Raw genomic sequence first — 19,326 nt, 5'->3', positions numbered from 1 at the left:
CCCCAAGAGTAAATCTAAAACCCAGTTAAATTAACAACCCCACAGTCTGCACCAAACAGATCGAAGAGCCAAGTTTTCAGGTCCCGGCAAAATGAGCGAAGGTCAGGGGCAGTCCTAAGTTCTAAGATTTAAATAGGAACCACTGATTTTTATTCCATGTTTTGCCCAGTCTAGTTTGTGAAATACTTCTTCAAGGCAGGCTGAGAAAAGGAAAAGAGATATTGTATCGCCTTGTCATATACATTGTTCTATGTTGATTTTCACTTTAAAAACATTAAGGTAAATTGTGGCCATTGTTTTTTCATATATTAATTGTAGTAAGTTTATGTAAGCAGTATCTATGCCTTGGTTGAACAATGTTTTGGTTGAACAATGAGTCAAACACCTTTTTGTAGTCAATGAAAGCCATGCACAAAGGCATGGTGTATCCGTTGTGCCTTTCAATGACTTCCTGAATAACCTGGATGTGATCCCTTGTGCTGTAACCACTTCTGAACCCTGCCTGCTCTTTTGGCTGTGCATCATTTAATATTTTCTTAATATTCTTTTTGCTATTATCTTAGTGAAAACCTCATAGATGACTGAAAGAAAGTTATTGGGTGATAGTTCTTTAAATCATCTTGGACCCCTTCCTTGTGTACAAAAATCACTTCAGCATTTTTCCATGAGTTGGGTATTCTTTTTTCTCTGAGGCATCTTGAGTATACTTTTGCTAGTATCTTGTGTAAACTGTGACCACCAGTTTTTCAGCATTTCAACCATAACACAGTCATTTCCTGAAGCTTTGCCATTTTTCATTGATTTTATGGCATTTGATACTTCATCCACTAGGATATCTGGCATTTCCTCTTTCGTGGGTCCATTACTAAATTAGTTATTTAAAAAACGAAAGTCTGTTATCCCATTAAAAATAAAACCTACGTCAAAGAGGCTGTTCATATTTCTGAGCTGGCCAAAGTACAGACATAATAGATAGTACTTTGTTATATTTATTTGACGCACAGCTATTAAAGATAGAATACCTCCGGAAACTATGGTGGCAACCTAATATGCTACCACAGGAAGAATTAAATACAGTAGTGGCCAAAATTGTGGAAACCTTTTGGGAAAAGTGTATTTTTGAGGTTGGATGGCTAATAACACCCCTTTTTTTTACAGTAGTACCATAAAATTATATATCAACGGAAAGATAATTTAATCAAGAATGTAATGCAAGAAAATTTGTTCAATTATCTGTACTGTTTTCTATGAAAAGTTATAGCCAAATAACCAGAAAAAGTAAGCACAACTTGCTTAGGTTGATATGAGGTAGCTTTCCTTCATCTTATTGTAGCCAATGAGCATGAGTGTTTAGATAGCCAATCAGGTGTGATCTTGTTTTGGCAATGAGCCAATCAGCTCACAGTAAGATTCAGTTATTGATGTCATGTACTGAAGCTGAGAGGAGGACATTTGTCAGTGTGTTATGTGATCGCTATCAAGTTGGTTGGGTTTTTTTTTTGTTCTTTCATGTAGTGAGCTTGTAAAACGTAATAAAATTAAGGTAATGATGCAAAGAGTTGACTGGTTGCCCAGAAAGTGATGTAAAATAGTATTATTAAGTGAACAAGGCTACAGTTATAAAGAAATTAGAAGAAAAATTGGTGGAAACTTAACCAAAGGTGGCATTTCTACTGTATACTTTTTCCAAAATGTTTGCATATTTTTGGCTACTACTGTACATAGGGATCCAAATCCAGCCTTTCAAGAACTAGCCACTCAAATGCTTCACTTGGATGCACTGCAACTACTTAACAGTGTTGCAAAATTCAGACATGTACCAAAGTATTGCTCTTGAATCCTTGCAATGCCCGTTGGATTTCTGAGGTGTTGAATAAATACATTTAACTTTGAACTATTTTCTCTTAATTTTTTTCTAATCTCTCCCTGCCCACAATTCCATACCCCTGCTGTGTCCTGCTCTCTGCTGGAGACCAGTGTTCTTTAAAACAAGACCGACAGTAGGTTTGAAAAAACCTACTCTGGTGATATCCAGTTACCAGATCCTAGCATATTTATTTGAATGCAATACATATCATGAGTTCAAGATGTGCTTGGTCTCTCTTATAATTCCTCCTAATGCCCCAGAAAAATACTTAGTGGATAAACTGTGGAAGATACAGACACTGGATCCAGTCATCAGATACTGCTCATAGTACAATGTTAAGCAAAAAACTGAAGGGACCTCTAAGACAGAGATCAAGAGTTAGACCTATCAACATTTTGAGCCTATAAACAGCTATTTGAAAACATCAGCCATGAATTCTCAGCCTAGATGTAACTGGAACTAGCAGTCTATGTTTGAGAATAAAGAAAATATACCTAAATATTTCTAGGACCAATTTTCATGGCTGAATGACCTGGCCATCACCCAAGCCATGGAAAACTGCCATATTGTAAAGATAATAAATCAGTTTCTAAGTGGACCTTTCTTGTTAACTGATGAATTTGCAAGTTCTTGGCAAAGCAGAGAGGAAGTTTTTACTGATTTGACTGCTGTTGTAAGGAAGCTCTGTGCAAATTAAACTGATTCTTATCAATCTCCAGTTTCCACAGGCAGCAAAACGTAGTAACAGTCAGAAAAAGAATAATGTATTATTTTGTCATTATAGATTGGCTTTGTCAGTGGCGCTATGGCTAAGATATTTTGTAAAACAGTCATCATAAACTTTTCTCTGGAAGGGGAAGAAATACAATGCTAGGGATAGTTTATTCAATTTCAATATGATATCTTTTTTCAGCGAATAATATATCCCAATTTTAAAGCTGATATTTTTAAAAGTTAGTTTATAAAGGTATCATATTATATAAAAGGTAAAGTTTCCCCCGCACATGTGTGCTAGTCGTTTCCGACTCTAGGGGCTGGTGCTCATCTCTGTTTCAAAGCCGAAGAGCCAGCGCTTGTCCGAGGACGTCTCCATGGTCACGTGGCCGGCATGACTAGATGCCAAAGGCGCATGGAACGCTGTTACCTTCCCACCGTAGTGGTCCCTATTTTTCTACTTGCATTTTTACGTGCTTTCGAACTGCTAGGTTGGCAGAAGCTGGGACGAGTAACAGGCGCTCACTCTGTTACGCGGAACTCGGGATTCAACTCGCCAAACTGCCAACCTTCTGATTGACAAGCTCAGCGTCCTAACCCACGGAGCCACTCAGTCCCTATCATATTATATACTATATCCTTAATAAAATACATGTGGCATGTTTCTTTTTAAACCATCATATTGATTAACAGCCACTTCTGTCTAACTTAGTTTGGCTTGAAAGCTAAACAGGATCAGCATAATTGGCATAGGGATAAATGATTTCCAGGAAATTCTACTGCTGAAGACTGAACTTGGAAGAAGGTAATGGCAAGAAAGTAATAAACCAGTTTCCCACTATTAGCATGAAAACTATACAGACATGCTATTAAGACACCAGGAATAAAGCTTGATTTGAAAGAGACTTTCCTTTTAAAAGTACTGAGTGTCAGGAACAAAGTATTATAGAAAAGACTGATATTACTTTCTAGCTAGCAGTTTAATTAGGTGTGAAAAAGAAGATTTAAGAAGGAGGTTGGAATTGAAGAGTGGAATCCAGATGATAAACTAATGGAAGAAAAGAACAGAGTGAAATTGAAAATGCAAGTGGTACTAAGACAAAAATAATTAATGTCTAAAAGTTAGAAATACTATCCTGCATCTTAACACACCACAGGAGGAACAGAACAAAAAAGTAACTATATTACGGAAACATCATTCTGCTAAAAGCCAACTTCAACTATGAAAAACATCAGAATCAAGCCAAAATACACAATGCAAAGATAATAAGGAAGATGACCTGCCCACCCACCCCACAACAAATTAGCCCATTAAAAAGCTCTGAGATCTCAATATTCCTTCATCCAACAGAATCAAAATTATGAAAAATAATGATAAATATTTATTATTTCTTACAAAATAAAATGCAAATACCCTGAAGCACGGGTGTCAAACTCGCCACATCACGTGACATGTCGCGATGTATCGCGACTCCTTTTGCATTGCCGGCAATGGGGTGGACGCAGCTTCAGTATGATGAAACCAGCCTGAAGGCCAGCAGTCTCACACCCCTGCCCTAAAGTCTGAGGGTGAAGGTCCATTCTCCGAGCTTGTGGGTTGGTTTCCGAATGTTTCGTTACCAGGTTAGGTAACATCTTCAGCGGCGTTTAGGGGATGTCTGTGTCAGTGATCTTCTATTTATAAGGGCTTCAGGTGTGGGGGTGTCAAGTGAGGGTCTTGTAATGAGTCTCTCTCTGATGACCCATCACAAGACCCTTACTTGACACACACACACCTGAAGCCCTTATAAATAGAACAGCACAGACATCCCCTAAACACCGCTGAAGATGTTACCTAGCCTGGTAACGAAACGTTTGGAAACCAACCCACAAGCTCGGAAAATGAACCTTCACCCTCATCCTATACCCGAGCTATAGATATTTGCCACTATTGTAAACCCTAAAGTCTTCTTGCACAAACTATGTTCAAATGGATGGAAATGTGTAACTCTGATATGCTCACCATTTCTTGGTCTTTTATTTAAGATCAAATATAGTTATTGATTGACTGATTGATAAATTATTGTTTTCCCCCTGTGCCTTTGTCCCATACATCTACAAGAGTCACCCAAACTATGATTTTACAATGAATCAAGATGATTTATGTTAATTTTCAGGGGTGCAACACATAACAAAGGTGATTGCAAGTCATTTACTGTACTAAACTAGCTCACCAGAATAGTCTGGAAATAATCCCCCTGGTGGACCATTCTTAAACTGAGAAACCAGAGAAAATAGCTCTTCTATTACTGACAGAAGATACAATAAATATATATATCAGAATATGTTCCCTTTTCACTGTGCCTGAAGAAGATTTCCATATCACTCAAAGGTTTGCTATATAACAATAAAAGTCACTCCCCTGCATTGGATCTTCTTTTAGTATGGAGGGTTTGGGATTCTTGTTGTTCTGTAGGACTCATTGGAAAACCAGTTTTTACACCAAAACCATTAAAAAGAGAGAGATTGAACATCAAATTCTCAGTAATGATTAAATGTATTTCTACCCTCTCTGACACAAAGAGTGAAAATATTATTTTCCTCCTTTTGATTCACTGTCTAACTTCTGCACAACCATATTGTGTCAATACATACCGCTGCTTTAACCTATTCGGATGTGTTGCCATGGAAGTTAAGAATTTAATTTCTCAAGTACTTGAACATATTCTTATATATTTCTGGCAACAAAGGGAATCCTTTTATTTTCTTCAGATACTGTTGCCCTGATAATAATTTTGCTAGTTCATAGTTCTATTAAAAGGTGACACTTTTTAGGAATATTTGTAGTATTCATATAGTTAAAAATTTGTAATGAGTTGGAAGATTAAAAAAACAGATTCAAGGAGAAAAAGTCAAATGAGGACAAGATGAAATCTTTTTAAACTATTGTTTTTTTTAAAAAAAATAGCTTCACTTGCAATTTCTTCTATCTGCCCCAATAATACAACTCCCACCCTAGGGTGTCACGGTATAACATGCTGGGTGAAAAATGAAAACTGACAGGCACATTTCTTGTGCTTAGTGCCAAATCTGTGCTGTTCCTCTGTCTCTGGGGTTTCTATCCTATGACCCCGACAGGTTTATCACCGAATGCTACTTCTCTATGCCTCAAGTGAGGTTTTAATTTCAAAATATAATGACAAACTCTGCCTCCCCTTCAGAGAAACTAAATGGCAAATATCTTGACAGCTTTCTTCCCTGGGCAGATAGATTGTTCAGGAATGATGCACTATGTGTCGTAGCATATCAGCTCAGCCAAGCATATCAGAAGCTTTTTGACCAGAAGTACAGTATGTTGTAGATTCATTTTTAATACACACATCTCAAATATGACTATTAAAAGCTTTTAATGCATGCATTAATCACAAATATGGAATTGAAAGGAAAGACAAATTGCAGTGGGGTTTTTTTCTTTTTAAACTCCAAAACAGAAGGTGAATATCAGGTCTAAAAGACTAATATTCTTGAGGAACCATTCCTACCACCTAATTTATATTAGCCTCCTATTCATACTGTTTCCAAGACATAATGACTATAAGACATTCACAAAGAATTGTGCAGTGTCATAAAATGATCATATCTGTGCCTTTGTGCATCTGCTAATTCATTTTGATATAATTTATGAGGGGAGGATCCAGCAGATTGATATAAATCTTTACAAGAACCTGTTGATTCTAATCTTTCATCTAAGGCCAGTGAATCAAAATAAATTTACATAACCTGTCTTGTACAAACTAGAAGCATAAATATTGATTAAGTTATAACCTTGCCAATCATTGTAGTATATACATTTAGAACATGCCACAGATGTTCTAAGGTAGGATGAGGATATCTAGACCACATTTTAATTAATTACCTTTTTAACACACACACACACACACACACACACAAACAAAAATAAAACCAGACAATCACAAATACAAATGCACAGCCTGGAGAAAGTTCCATACTAATATGCAAATAAAGATGGAAAACAGACACATACATTAGGGAAAGTTGCATATAAGGTAAATATGAATTTTCTTTGTTCATGTATGTGTTTTTAACAATATACTGCAAAAGAAACTGGATGTAAAGATAGTATACATAAGAAACTAACATTGACTAGAAGCAGAATAAATTCCCCTAAGAACTCGGAAGAATCTCATACATGCTATGCAATTTATTACCTATGTATGTTGTAGCACATGAACAGTCTTCGTATCAGTATGTGGCAAAGTATACCACTGGGTGGTCAAAAAATATTTCTTACATTTCTTGCTGTATCTTGGTGCTTTGACTTAACTATGACAGTTCAGATCAGTACTCCTAATTTCTATGTAGCTTGGAATTCATAAGTATTGCCCTGGGAAATCAATTCCCACTAAAAAAATTCTTAAATACATGTATTGCTCATGAGAGACAGGAACAATCTTTTTTTCTCCAAATTCACAAGGCAACCACAATTTTTCTGATCAAGCAATGTCTAGACTAAATCTAAAAATCACCTGTTAGCACAGTGTTATGGATAATTAAGTTTAGTACACTTCTATGCAGCAAAAACATTGGTACTCCTCCACTTTTTCCCAAAGATTCTCAATCTGCTGTGAAGTAAGTTGAAATGGGCATCTACCATTTTTGTTCCATAGTCCACAGACACTGTTTCTGATGTATGACTTGCATATTCTGAGATACAGTATTTTCCTTAAATAATGGAGTTAAACATCCCTCCCCATAACTGATACACTCCAAGTGACTTCAACTTCAGTTGCCTGTGTTTTCTGTCACTGGTCCTGCTAGTAAGAATTTAGGAGTTGGTAGACAAAAAAAGAGGTAGGAGATTTTTTTCAAACCAAGGAAGATGCTATTATCTTCATCTATACCTGCAAGTCCCCTCAACCGACAACTTTACACATGTCTTGTCTGCCCTAAAAAAGTTTAATTCTTTTCTTCCATTTCGGTTCCCAGCTAATCCCTTCTTCAGACAATGAAAAAATAAATATAACCAAAAACTTTGCAAAAAAATTAAATGTGCATAAGGCCTGTTGTATTTGAACTTCTAAAACAGGGCTACCAATTATCTGTATACTTTGAAATAACTTCTCAAGCATTTAAATATTCCATGCAATGTGACTAGGGAAAAAATGACTGATGAATTCATGCAAGCTTGTAACTTCAGAATTCTTTAATCATGCATTTATTATGCAAAACAGGTTTCAACCTCCAGTGAGATTTTCCTAGTAAAGTATCAATACTTGAAAAAATGAAGTGTGAAAAAGAGTTTAATCTTAACTACCCTAAGCACAAATGCTAATATGCTCATTAAAGAGACATTAAATGGAAAGACGCAAGTGGATGATTGCCCTAATAAGACATTTTAGTCGATTGCAACCATTTCCATTTACTAAAATGGAAAGCCCTAAATGGCTTGGGTCCGGGATATTTGAGGGAACACCTGCTGCCAGCATCAAGTTCCCTTCATCCAGTGCGCTCGCAGAGGGAGGGTCTTCTCAGGGTGCCGCCGATAAAAGATTGCCGGCGGATAACACCCAGGGAGAGGGCCTTTTCCGTGGGTGCGCCTGCCCTCTGGAACCAGCTGCCCATGGAGCTCAGGACTGCCCCTGACCTACGCTCATTCCGCCGGGACCTGAAGACTTGGCTCTTTGAGCTCTCTGACCCAGGCTGAGAATTTTAACTGGGGTTTTATTTTCAGGGATAATTCAATCTTTTAATTCTCTTTTAACTTTGTATTTTATATTGATGTGATTTTAAAATGCCATGTAAACCGCCCTGAGTCCTTCGGGAAAGGGCGGTATATAAATCTAATAAATCTAAATCTAAAATGCAGATATTTATGTAAAAATAAGCTCAACAGAACCAGACAAGCTAAGGAGATCTGCATTTGAGCAGTTCTTACACAATCTGAAAAAAGGAAACCCCACAATACACTAAAATTTGTTGATATCCATTGCAGTGGTTCTGATAATGATAAGAGAAATATATAAATCCTTCTTGAGAATGTGAGATTCAATCTAGTCCTAGTTCATTCCACGTTGTCATATATTCACATGGTGTCCTAATATGCACTGCCTCTTAAAAAAAATCCTACTGAGTCCACGTGGAGAAGGTTCCTCTTTAAAGCCTAGCCATTATTCAAGAGCTTTAATTGCTTAACATCCCCATATATTTCTTACTCCCTGCCTCCCTGAATCAGAGAACAACTATTAGTGTTCAATAAAGATACCCACAGGATACTGTTGTCTATACCCACAACGAGAGACAAAGAGAGTTTCCATGTAGCTATTCCTGCTCTTTTTCCACTCTTAGGAAGCCAAGATCAAAGAGAACTCTGAGCAGAATACTATAGTCGCTGAATTATCATAACTGCCTTTCTTTGTTAAGTAAGCATATGGCCTTGAGTTTGACAGAATTTATACTTCTTGAGCTGTAAGCGTGTTTTCTTACTAGTTGTACAGGAATATCTATGTAAAGCAGTATCCTAAGTGCAAAATTTAGAAGAATACTGCACCTCATAATTTTCTTGTTTTTCTTTATGATTGTTTGCTAAATCAGTTGTCAAGGATTTGGACCATAACTGAAATGACAAGGCTGAAAACTGCCACACTGTATCTACCTGATACAGATACAACTCTTCACTGCACAAGCAAGAATTGCACAGTAAAGTTTCCATGATTTTTCCACGACTTGTGTGATTGAAACTCATATACATGTTGTTGAAATTCATGTAACAGAAACATTTTCCATGGCAATTAGACTGCCTAATAAAATAACCTTCATAATCATCTTACAATGAAGCAGTTTATCTCCCTGATTTCTTTTCCTCAATGGCTCTGAAATATAGGTATTTCATAGTTCCAGAGGGCAAATAATGAATCCACAAATCATGGGATGCCTGTAACTGAAATGCCCTAGTTACTGCATCTGCATCATGACCTATTCCATTTCAGCTACATAATTCTGTATATCACTCCTTATCTAATTGCTTATTCCATGAAGAATTTGAGCCCCTTGATCCAGACAACACTTAGGATGCTGACACTGAGAAGGAAATAAGGTAACACTTCAACTTCCCATCTATGAAAGGTATAAAAAGCATTCAGATACACACAATCTCCTCTACAGCACAGTGAACCATTCCCTGGCATAAATCAGTATTAATGTTCTATCTCCAGACCTCGGCTACAAACTAGTATGCCTAGCAACAGAAATCACCCACCTGGGGCAGCATACGATTTTCCTCCTCCAGCTGTTTTACTCTTGCTTCCAGCTGCCTAACATAGGACAATGTTGATTCTAAAATTAAAAAGACAAAAGAAAAGGACTTGTATTATACAAAGAAGTCTGCTTTGGCAAACTCAAGGCCAGAATTACTCACCAATAGATTTCTGGCTTCTTTTTTTGTCAAAAACTATGGTACTGTCTCTAAAATATATAGTAAATGTATTTTCTTTTTTATGGGCTACAAAGAAGAATGTGGTGTATCCATGAAACTTTTAACTTTCCATATGTGTAAATGCTCAGATTGATAGAGCAGAGATGGGTGAGTATTGGATTCCCCTTGAAGGGGTTTTCAACTACTCAGAACAGCTGAGCAGTTCAATTTGTTCTGTGCTCAGTTGAGGAGCACAGAACTTTAATTAGTTGTGACATACTGTCTTGGACTCTACAGAATTAAACAAAACTTTCTAAAAGTTGTGAAAACTTAAATGAATATTTGCTTCCAAATTGCTGTCCTCTTATTTTAATTACAAAGTGCACAACTTAAAGGCCTCTTTTACCTTTAAGGTTGAAGACTGCACTCCAGGACAAGAAAATGAATGAATAAATATAAATTAATTTTTAACTTATATTAAATTAATAAGTACTATCACTTGATTCTCCCCCCTTCTAAATAAATTTATTTCCAAAATATTTTTTCACTTTCATCTGTATATCAGTGGTCCCCAACTGTCCCCAGCAGACCAGCAGCAGCAGGAGGGAGGGAACAGGGGATGGTTTCACGTGCACATGACTTGCACAAATGCAGTTTCACACACTCTCACACTTGCCTGCCACTTATGAGGCCAACAGGTTCCCAACGAGCTGCTGCCTAGCACCAGGCCAAGGACCAGGGTTTGGGTATCCCGATCTATGTACTACAAAGAATATACATATATAAAATGAATCTCCTTCACAAACCCATATAACATCTTTCTTTTCATGGAAGCCGAATATTAATTGCCTGATTAGCAGGTGGAGCAGAAACCATCTGATGGATCCAGAAAGTGTTACTCCTTACACCTGTCCTCTATGTACAATTTAGGTTTTTCAATTTTATTTTAATTTACACATCTTTCTTTAGTGCCGGAAAAGACGCCTAGAGAGCTGTTGGAGGTCCAGCAGATCCGAATCTGACCGAACACAGCTAAGAACTTATCTTAAGTCTTACCTAGTGGCGATGGAAGCGGCAAAGCGTGTTTACTTTTCCGCTCTCATAGCATCTACAGATAACCACCCAGCCACCCTGTTTAGAGTGACCCGCTCACTGCTTAATCAGCGACCGAGGGATGACCCCTTGCAGGGTAGGGCTGAGGAAATTGTACAGTATCTGCAGGACAAAATCGCTCAGATCCGGACTGGTTTGGACTCCGACTGGGTGGAATCCGGCAGAGTGGAGAGGACAGGTCTTGGTTATACCATCTGGGGTGAATTTGACCCTGTGTCTTTGGATGATGTGGACAGGATTATGCATAGACTGAGCACTACAACTTGTCTATTGGACCCATGTCCCTCCTGGCTGGTTTTGGCTGTCGGGGAGGTGAGAGGGGGCTGGCTCCAGGCAGTTGTCAACGCTTCATTGTTGGAGGGTGTCTTCCCCTCCACCTTAAAAGAGGTGGTGATGAGACCCCTTCTCAAGAAGCCTGTCCTGGACCTGGCCTCCCTGAATAACTATCGTCCTGTCTCCAACCTTCGCTTTGTGGCGAAGGTTGTTGAGAGTGTTGTGGTGCGTCAGCTCCCGCAATTCCTGGATGAAGCAGACTATCTAGACCCACACCAGTCTGGTTTCAGGCCCGGTTACAGCACGGAAAAGGCATTGGTCGCACTGGTAGATGATCTCTGGCGGGCCCGGGACAGGGGTTGTTCCTCTGTCCTGGTCCTACTTGACCTCTCAGCAGCTTTTGATACCATCGACCATGGTATCCTGCTGCGACGGCTCGAGGGGTTAGGAGTGGGAGGCACTGTTCTACGGTGGTTCTCCTCCTACCTCTCGGGCCACTCGCAGTTTGTATTGGCAGGGGGGCAGTGATCTACCCCGAGGCCCCTCACTTGTGGGGTGCCTCAGGGGTCGGTTCTCTCCCCCCTCCTGTTTAACATCTACATGAAGCCACTGGGTGAGATCATCCGTGGCTTTGGGGTGAGGTATCACCAATATGCGGATGATACCCAGTTGTTCATCTCCACCCCGAGCCAACCCAGTGATGCCCTTGATGTGATGTCCCGATGCCTGGAGGCGGTGCGGGTCTGGATGGGAGGGAACAGGCTCAGGCTGAACCCCTCCAAGACCGAGTGGCTGTGGATACCGGCATCTCGTATTGTCCAACATGTTCCATCCCTTTTGATGGGGGGAGGTATTGCCCCCCTCAGAAAGGGCCCGCAACTTGGGTGTCCTCCTGGATTCACGGCTAAACTTGGAGGATCATCTAACTGCTGTGACCAGGGGGGCGTTCGCACAGGTTCGCCTGGTGCGCCAGTTGTACCCCTTTTTGGACTGAGATGCCTTATGCACAGTCACCCATGCCCTTGTCACTTCTCGCCTGGATTACTGCAATGCTCTCTACATGGGGCTGCCCTTGAAGTGCACCAGGAGGTTTCAGCTGGTGCAAAATGCGGTCGCGCAGGTGCTTATGGGAGTTTATCGGTACTCCCATGTTACACCACTCCTGTGCGAGCTGCATTGGCTTCCGGTTGCCCTCCGGGTGCGATTCAAGGTGCTGGTAATTACCTTTAAAGCCCTACATGGCTTAGGCCCGGGGTACTTGCGAGACCACCTGCTGCCATTGTCAACCTCCCATCGGCTGGTTCGCTCTCACAGAGTCGGCCTCAGGGTTCCGTCGGCTAAGCAATGCCAGCTGGCGACCCCCAGGGGGAGAGCCTTCTCTGTGGGTGCGCCAACCCTCTGAAATGAGTTGCCTCCGGAGCTGCAGATGGCCCCTGACCTTCGGTCCTTCCACCGTGACCTGAAGACATGGATGTTCCAACAATCGGGCCTGGACTGACTATAGTTTTAAATTTGGTTTTATTGGGATAATTTTTATGTATTTATTATATTTTGCTTAATTCTTTTTTTATTTTTTTACTTTATGTTTTTTAACTTTTTATGGTTGTGAGCCACCCTGAGTCCTTAGGGAGAAGGACGAAATATAAATTTAATAAATGCAATTCAATTCAATAAGCAAGGTGATGTCTGCCATAGCTGATTATGGTGAATAGGAAGAGGAGGAGAAAGAGTACTGGAAGCAACTTTTACTTGGTAGCTTCATCTGCCATCTTTTATCTTTTATTGGTTTTATTGCAATTTCTTTAATTGTTGTGAGCTGCCAGAGATGTTGAGTGAGGCAGCATGCAAGTTTAATAAACTATTTATTATAGTTCATAGCAGTCAGCCATATATTCAGACTGGATTTGGCATTTTTATCCATCCCAAGGACCTAGGATATGCAGATATTGTTGTTTAATGATATTAAAGGTATCATTGCAGAATGCATTATTATCTGTTCACAAAAATGTAAAATCAGAACTCCTAGTGACCTAGTCTTTTAGCTGATGTTGGGCTTTATAACACATCGAGTTTTTCCCAAGAACCTAGGATGTTATAATATATTGGCATAGTATATGGGCGGGTCCAATATAATAAACTATTATTATTATAGCCAGTCACACAGTCAGCCAGAGGCCTGAACCGGATTTGGCATTTTTATCCACCAAGGACCCAGGATAGGCAAATGACTAAAGAAATATATAATCTTCTCTTATTCTAGATGCCAGTACCATTGTAGATACAGTCCTCCATTCCTTCTGATCTTCCTGCTCACTGGTATAAATGGATTGGACTTCTTGTAAATGTCAAAATAAGCCATCCCAGCAGAGACACAAAGAAAGACAAAATGGCGTTACAAAGGCAGAGAGAAGCAACTGAGGCAGAAATGGTGGGTTTGGAAGAAAGGATAGAGAATCTTCCATGCCACTATATTTCTCAGAAGGCACTAGTTTCTCCATTGAACTATTTCCCCACTGGCAGACTATGTGTGATTGCAATCCTCCATTCTAATTGCAGACTTAGCTGATGCTTCAAAACCCTCACCCTCAAACAGAAACAGCAGAAAATACTCAAAACCTATAGAAAAAAAGGAAGTGGTAACCATTTGAAAACAATTACAATAGACAAGATACATTGTTCAGTGGAAACAAAGCCTTACTACAGTCCCAGTCTATAGGTTCAATAATGCTACAGGATTCCTCCTTTTCACCAAGACAGCAACTGCTTGTTGAAAAAGCAGTCATCTTGACAGAAAGGCCACACACAGGTTCAACAATCTTACGTAACTTTGCTGCTGCTGCTGCTGCTACTGCTGCTGCTGCTGCTGCTGCTGTTGAGATAAACTAGACTATTATATGCACATTATCTCATCTGCTAAGCAACCTATAAAATAAGAAGGAACAGTGATGAATGAGATTTCATTTTTTTCCATTCCAAAATTTGTTGAAAATTTAAATAGGCCCTCACTCTGGGAGTGAATGTGAATTGCGGATGATCAATGTAGCAATCCATTGTGGTTTGACACAAGTGATTAATATACAATGTACAATATAAGCTAAAATAGGACTCTGAGACAGCAGGGGAAGAAATGATCCAAGGTTTTATGTGCTTTGCTGTGGAAGAGTTGTCACAGTTAAGTGATGGATGAACTTTGATGATTTGAAAATTAGCATACCCTGGTTGCAAAATTTCATTACAGCAATCCTCATCTTTGGGCTCACCCACTGTTTACTCTGGATTCCTGCAATCAAGATCAGTTTTAATTTTCAGCAGGCCATTATATTGGTGTTATTTTATGGATCTAATGTATTGGAAACACCCACAACTCCTGGCCTCCCCAGTAGATGATATGTTATACAAAGGTGGGAGCATCAGCAGCTTTCAATAAGTGTTAATTAACAAATTGCTTTTTATTTCACTTTGCCTCTTATACATTTTCTGTGGATTGAAGCAGTCCCTCTTATAAACAAGAAGCTAAGGCTAAGAAACTGCACTGAGAAATACAGATATCCCATCTTTCATAGATTTCTCCCATTTGTGAATAGGATACCCTCCTTATACTTAAGAATACTTTTGTTCATATCCCAGTTTAGCTATACACTAAGAAGGGTAAATGGTAAGCTGGGCAACTCACTCCTTCCACACTTATCAAGGCCTCTGATGGTTTTATTATGTTATAAATAAGTATTAAGGGACGCGGTGGCTCAGTGGGTTAGGACGCTGAGCTTGTCGATCGGAAGGTCGGCAGTTTGGCGGGTCGAATCCCGAGTGCTGCGTAACAGAGTGAGCGCCTGTTACTCGTCCCAGCTTCTGCCAACCTAGCAGTTCGAAAGCACGTAAAAATGCAAGTAGAAAAATAGGGACCACTACGGTGGGAAGGTAACAGCGTTCCGTGCGCCTTTGGCGTCTAGTCATGCCGGCCACATGACCACGGAGATGTCCTCGGACAAGCGCTGGCTCTTCGGCTTTGAAACGGAGATGAGCACCGGCCCCTAGAGTCGGAAACGACTAGCACGCATGTGCGGGGGAACCTTTACCTTTACCTTAAATAAGTATTGTTGCTGTTGTATATGCTTTTTTAAAAAAAATCCCTCTTTTTTTGGATGCACCTCTATCTCCACTCAGGCAGGACGATATACTAGTGTAGGCAAAACCATTAAGAGTGCTTGGCTGAATCAGGCACAAGTCTTTTCATCCATAATTCTGTTTCCAAGAATTGCTAGCTGGATGATTCTCAAAGGTCACAAGCAGAACATCTAACTGAAGGGCTTATTTTTACATTTATTTTTATTTATTTATTTATTTATTTAGTTACATTTATATACCGCCCTATTCCCTGAGGACTCAGGGCGGTTTACAGGAAATTAAAAAATCCACCATACAAAAGTTAAAAAAAACCAAATTAAAAAATATTAAATTGACCCTGTATACTTAAAACCCCAATTAAAAATTTCTCCTCAGCCTGGGCCCGAGAGCTCAAAGAGCCAGGTCTTCAGGCCCCGGCGGAATGATCGGAGGTCGGGGGCAGTCCTCAGCTCCACCGGCAGCTGGTTCCAGAGGGCAGGCGCTCCCACTGAGAAGGCCCTATCCCTGGGTGTCACCCGCCGGCAATCTCTCACCGGCGGCACCCTGAGCAGACCCTCCCTGTGGGAGCGCACTGGGCGAAGGGCGTTTGATGCCGGCAGCAGGTGTTCCCTCAAATAGCCCGGACCCAGGCCATGTAGGGCTTTATAGGTAATAACCAGCACCTTGAATTTCACCCGGAGGGCAACCGGAAGCCAATGCAGCTCGCGGAGTAGAGGTGTTACATGGGAGTATCGGGAGACCCCCATTACAACTCGCGCGGCCGCATTCTGCACCAGTTGAAGCCTCCGAGTGGTCTTCAAGGGCAGCCCCATGTAGAGAGCGTTACAGTAGTCCAGACGGGAGGTAACAAGCGCATGAGTAACTGTGCGTAGGGCGTCTCGGTCCAGATAGGGACGCAACTGGCGCACCAGGCGAACCTGTGCAAAAGCCCCCCTGGTCACGGCTCCTATGTGGTCTTCAAAATTGAGCCGTGAGTCCAGGAGGACGCCCAGGTTGCAAGCCCTATCAACGGGGGGTAACACCTCACCCCCCCATCGTTAGAGGTGGAATAAGTTGGTTAACCCGAGATGCCGATATGCACAGCCACTCAGTCTTGGCGGGATTGAGACGAAGCCTGTTTCTCCCCATCCAGACCTGAACCACCTCCAGGCACCGGGACATCACGGAGAGGGCATCGCTGGGTTGGTTCGGGGTGGAAAGAAAAAGTTGGGTATCATCAGCGTACTGGTGATACCCCACCCCGAAACCACGAATGATCTCGCCCAGCGGCTTCATATAGATGTTGAACAGGAGAGGCGAGAGGACCGACCCCTGAGGAACTCCACAAATGAGAGACCTCGGGGCGGATCTCTGCCCTCCTGTCAACACCGACTGCGAGCGGCCCTGGAGGTAGGAGGAGAACCACCGTAGAACGGTGCCTCCCACTCCCAACCCCCTGAGACGCCGCAGCAGGATACCATGGTCGATGGTATCGAAAGCCGCTGAGAGATCTAATAGGACCAGGACAGAGGAGCAACCCCTGTCCCTAGCCCTCCAGAGATCATTCACCAGCGCGACCAATGCCGTCTCCGTGCTGTGTCCGGGCCTGAAGCCCGATTGGTACGGGTCCAGATAATCAGTTTCCTCCAGGAACAGAGGGAGCTGATGCGCCACCACACTCTCAACAACCTTCGCCAGAAAGCGAAGGTTGGAGACTGGACGATAGTTGTTTAAAACAGCCGGGTCCAAAGCAGGCTTCTTGAGAAGGGGCCTCACCACCGCCTCCTTCAAGGCGGCAGGGAAGACACCCTCCTTCAAAGAAGCAGTTATTACTGCATGGAACCAGCCTCGTGTTCCCTCCCGAGCCGCATAAGCTAGCCAGGAGGGGCACGGATCCAACAAACAGGTGGTGGTGCTCAGTCTCCCCATGATCCTGTCCACATCATCAGGGGAAACAGGGTCGAACTCAGTCCAGATAACATGCTCAAGACCGCCTGATTCCTCCACGTCAGACTCTGCCCAGTCAGAGTCCAGACCGGTCCGGATCCGAGCGATTTTGTCCGCCAGATGATGACTAAACTCCTCGGCTCGTCCCTGCAAGGGATCCTCTCTCACCTCCTGGTTAAGGAGGGAGCGAGTCACCCTAAACAGGGCGGCCGGGCGATTATCTGCAGATGCGACAAGGGCGGCAAAGTAGTTAGACTTCGCCGTCCTTATCGCCGCAAGATAAGACCTTATAAAGGTTCTTAACTGCAATCGGTCGGATTCGGATCGGCTGGATCTCCAACCGCTCTCTAGACCTCGTCTCCGACGCTTCATCTCCCGGAGCTCCACAGAGAACCATGGGGCCCAAAGGGATCTGCGCCGGGTCAGAGGTCGCATGGGTACAACGCAGTCAAGTGCCCTGGTGGCAGCCGTTTCCCAGGCCTCCACCAGAGCATCGACTGGGCTGTGGGTAAGGGTGATAGGTATAGGCCCAAGCGCCCTCTGGAACCGATCCGGGTCCATTAGGCGCCTGGGGCGGAACCACCTGGACGGTTCCGCCGCCCAGCGGCGGGGGGTGGCATGACGGAAAACCAGCCTCAGGAGGTGGTGATCTGACCATGACAGAGGGGTGATGGACGGGGAACCCCCTCCCAGATCGTCCAACCACTGTCCAGACAGGAACACCAGGTCGAGAGTATGATCCCCCTCATGAGTCGGGCCCTCAATAACCTGGGTCAGGCCCATGGCTGTCATGGAAGCCATGAACTCCCGAGCCAACTCCGACGACCCTCCCAGTGACGGCAGATTGAAGTCACCCAGGACTATAAGCCAACAAGTGTATTTCCTCTATATACAGCTTTGCAAATCTGCCATCAATCTTTGTTTTTTACTTCAAATCATGTATATGAGCTATAATCAACTAATTTTGTTATTGTAAATTCCTCAGCTTAATTATGTGTGGTGTATAAGATACCACCTGGTATATGTCCTGAATCTACTGATTCTAATATTATGTTATTAGAAAGTATGTCTTGTACTTTTCTTATTATTGTTTAATTAAGAATGGAATGGAAAGGAGTAGAGTAGAGTAGAGTAGAGTAGAGTAGAGTAGAGTAGAATAGAGTAGAGTAGAGTAGAACAGAACCTTGGAGGTCTTCTAGTTCAGCCCCCTGCTCAAGAGCTAATCAAGAGCTAATCCCTAACTTCCAATAATTATCAGGGTCCATAGTTTTGCCTTGGAGTTCCTCCTCCTTACTCCCTCCCAGGAGAAGTCTAAAATTGCACTATCCAAAAGGCAGACAAGAACATATGAGAGAAATAATTTACTTAATGTTTGAAAGCATAAATCCCCCATAAAGTAAAGCCTCTTCAATATGCTTCTTGCTTTTCAAGTCTTTAGGGACAGCCTTTCTTGCCCAGGAAATGTCAGGCTTTAGAATGTTAAAAAAGTAATCTACCAGGACAAATAGGTGAGCTATTTGTTTTCTGGTAAGCACATCCTTGATTGCTTCGTCTTTCACTGGTACATTGTTGTCTCTTCCCCTTGCAATCAAATCAGAATCCAGGTTCCATTGCCTCTGTATCCGCACTACATTTAATCATTAATGCGATTTGTAATCTTGATCAACCTTGACCAATCCTGATACAAAAAGAACATGGACTGAAATGCTTAAGATAAGATAATATATGGACATCAAAACGACATTACATCCAAATACATCAACTTTTTCTCATCAACAAAGATCCACTTTTTTTGGCTATTCTATTGGACCCAAGGGTAAAAATGGTACTCTATTATTCTAAATCAAATCTTCCCATGAGAAGAAAAGGCACAAGCATCTGGCAGGTCTTTCCAAGC

The 19,326-nt window shown here is 41.8% G+C and overlaps 1 protein-coding gene across 4 annotated transcripts in view; it reads right to left on the bottom strand.

Annotated features, from left to right (window-relative positions):
• Positions 1-19,326, bottom strand: part of CCDC85A (coiled-coil domain containing 85A) — a 179,808-nt gene that overhangs the window by 54,731 nt on the left and 105,751 nt on the right. For 3 of the 4 annotated variants that reach the window (XM_081336984.1, XM_081336985.1, XM_081336986.1), the window contains exon 3: positions 9,837-9,913. The exons of the other annotated variant lie outside the window; for it this stretch is intronic. In XM_081336984.1, the coding sequence (XP_081193110.1) occupies positions 9,837-9,913 (77 nt within the window). The remainder of the gene's footprint in view (positions 1-9,836; positions 9,914-19,326) is intronic. 4 annotated transcript variants of the gene reach the window in all.

The sequence above is a fragment of the Vipera berus genome (genome assembly GCF_964194415.1).
Source record: "Vipera berus genome assembly, chromosome: 1".
NCBI classification, from domain to species: Eukaryota; Metazoa; Chordata; class Lepidosauria; order Squamata; family Viperidae; genus Vipera; species Vipera berus.
Note: the sequence above shows the minus strand (reverse complement) of the source record. Positions and strands in the feature narration are given on the sequence as shown.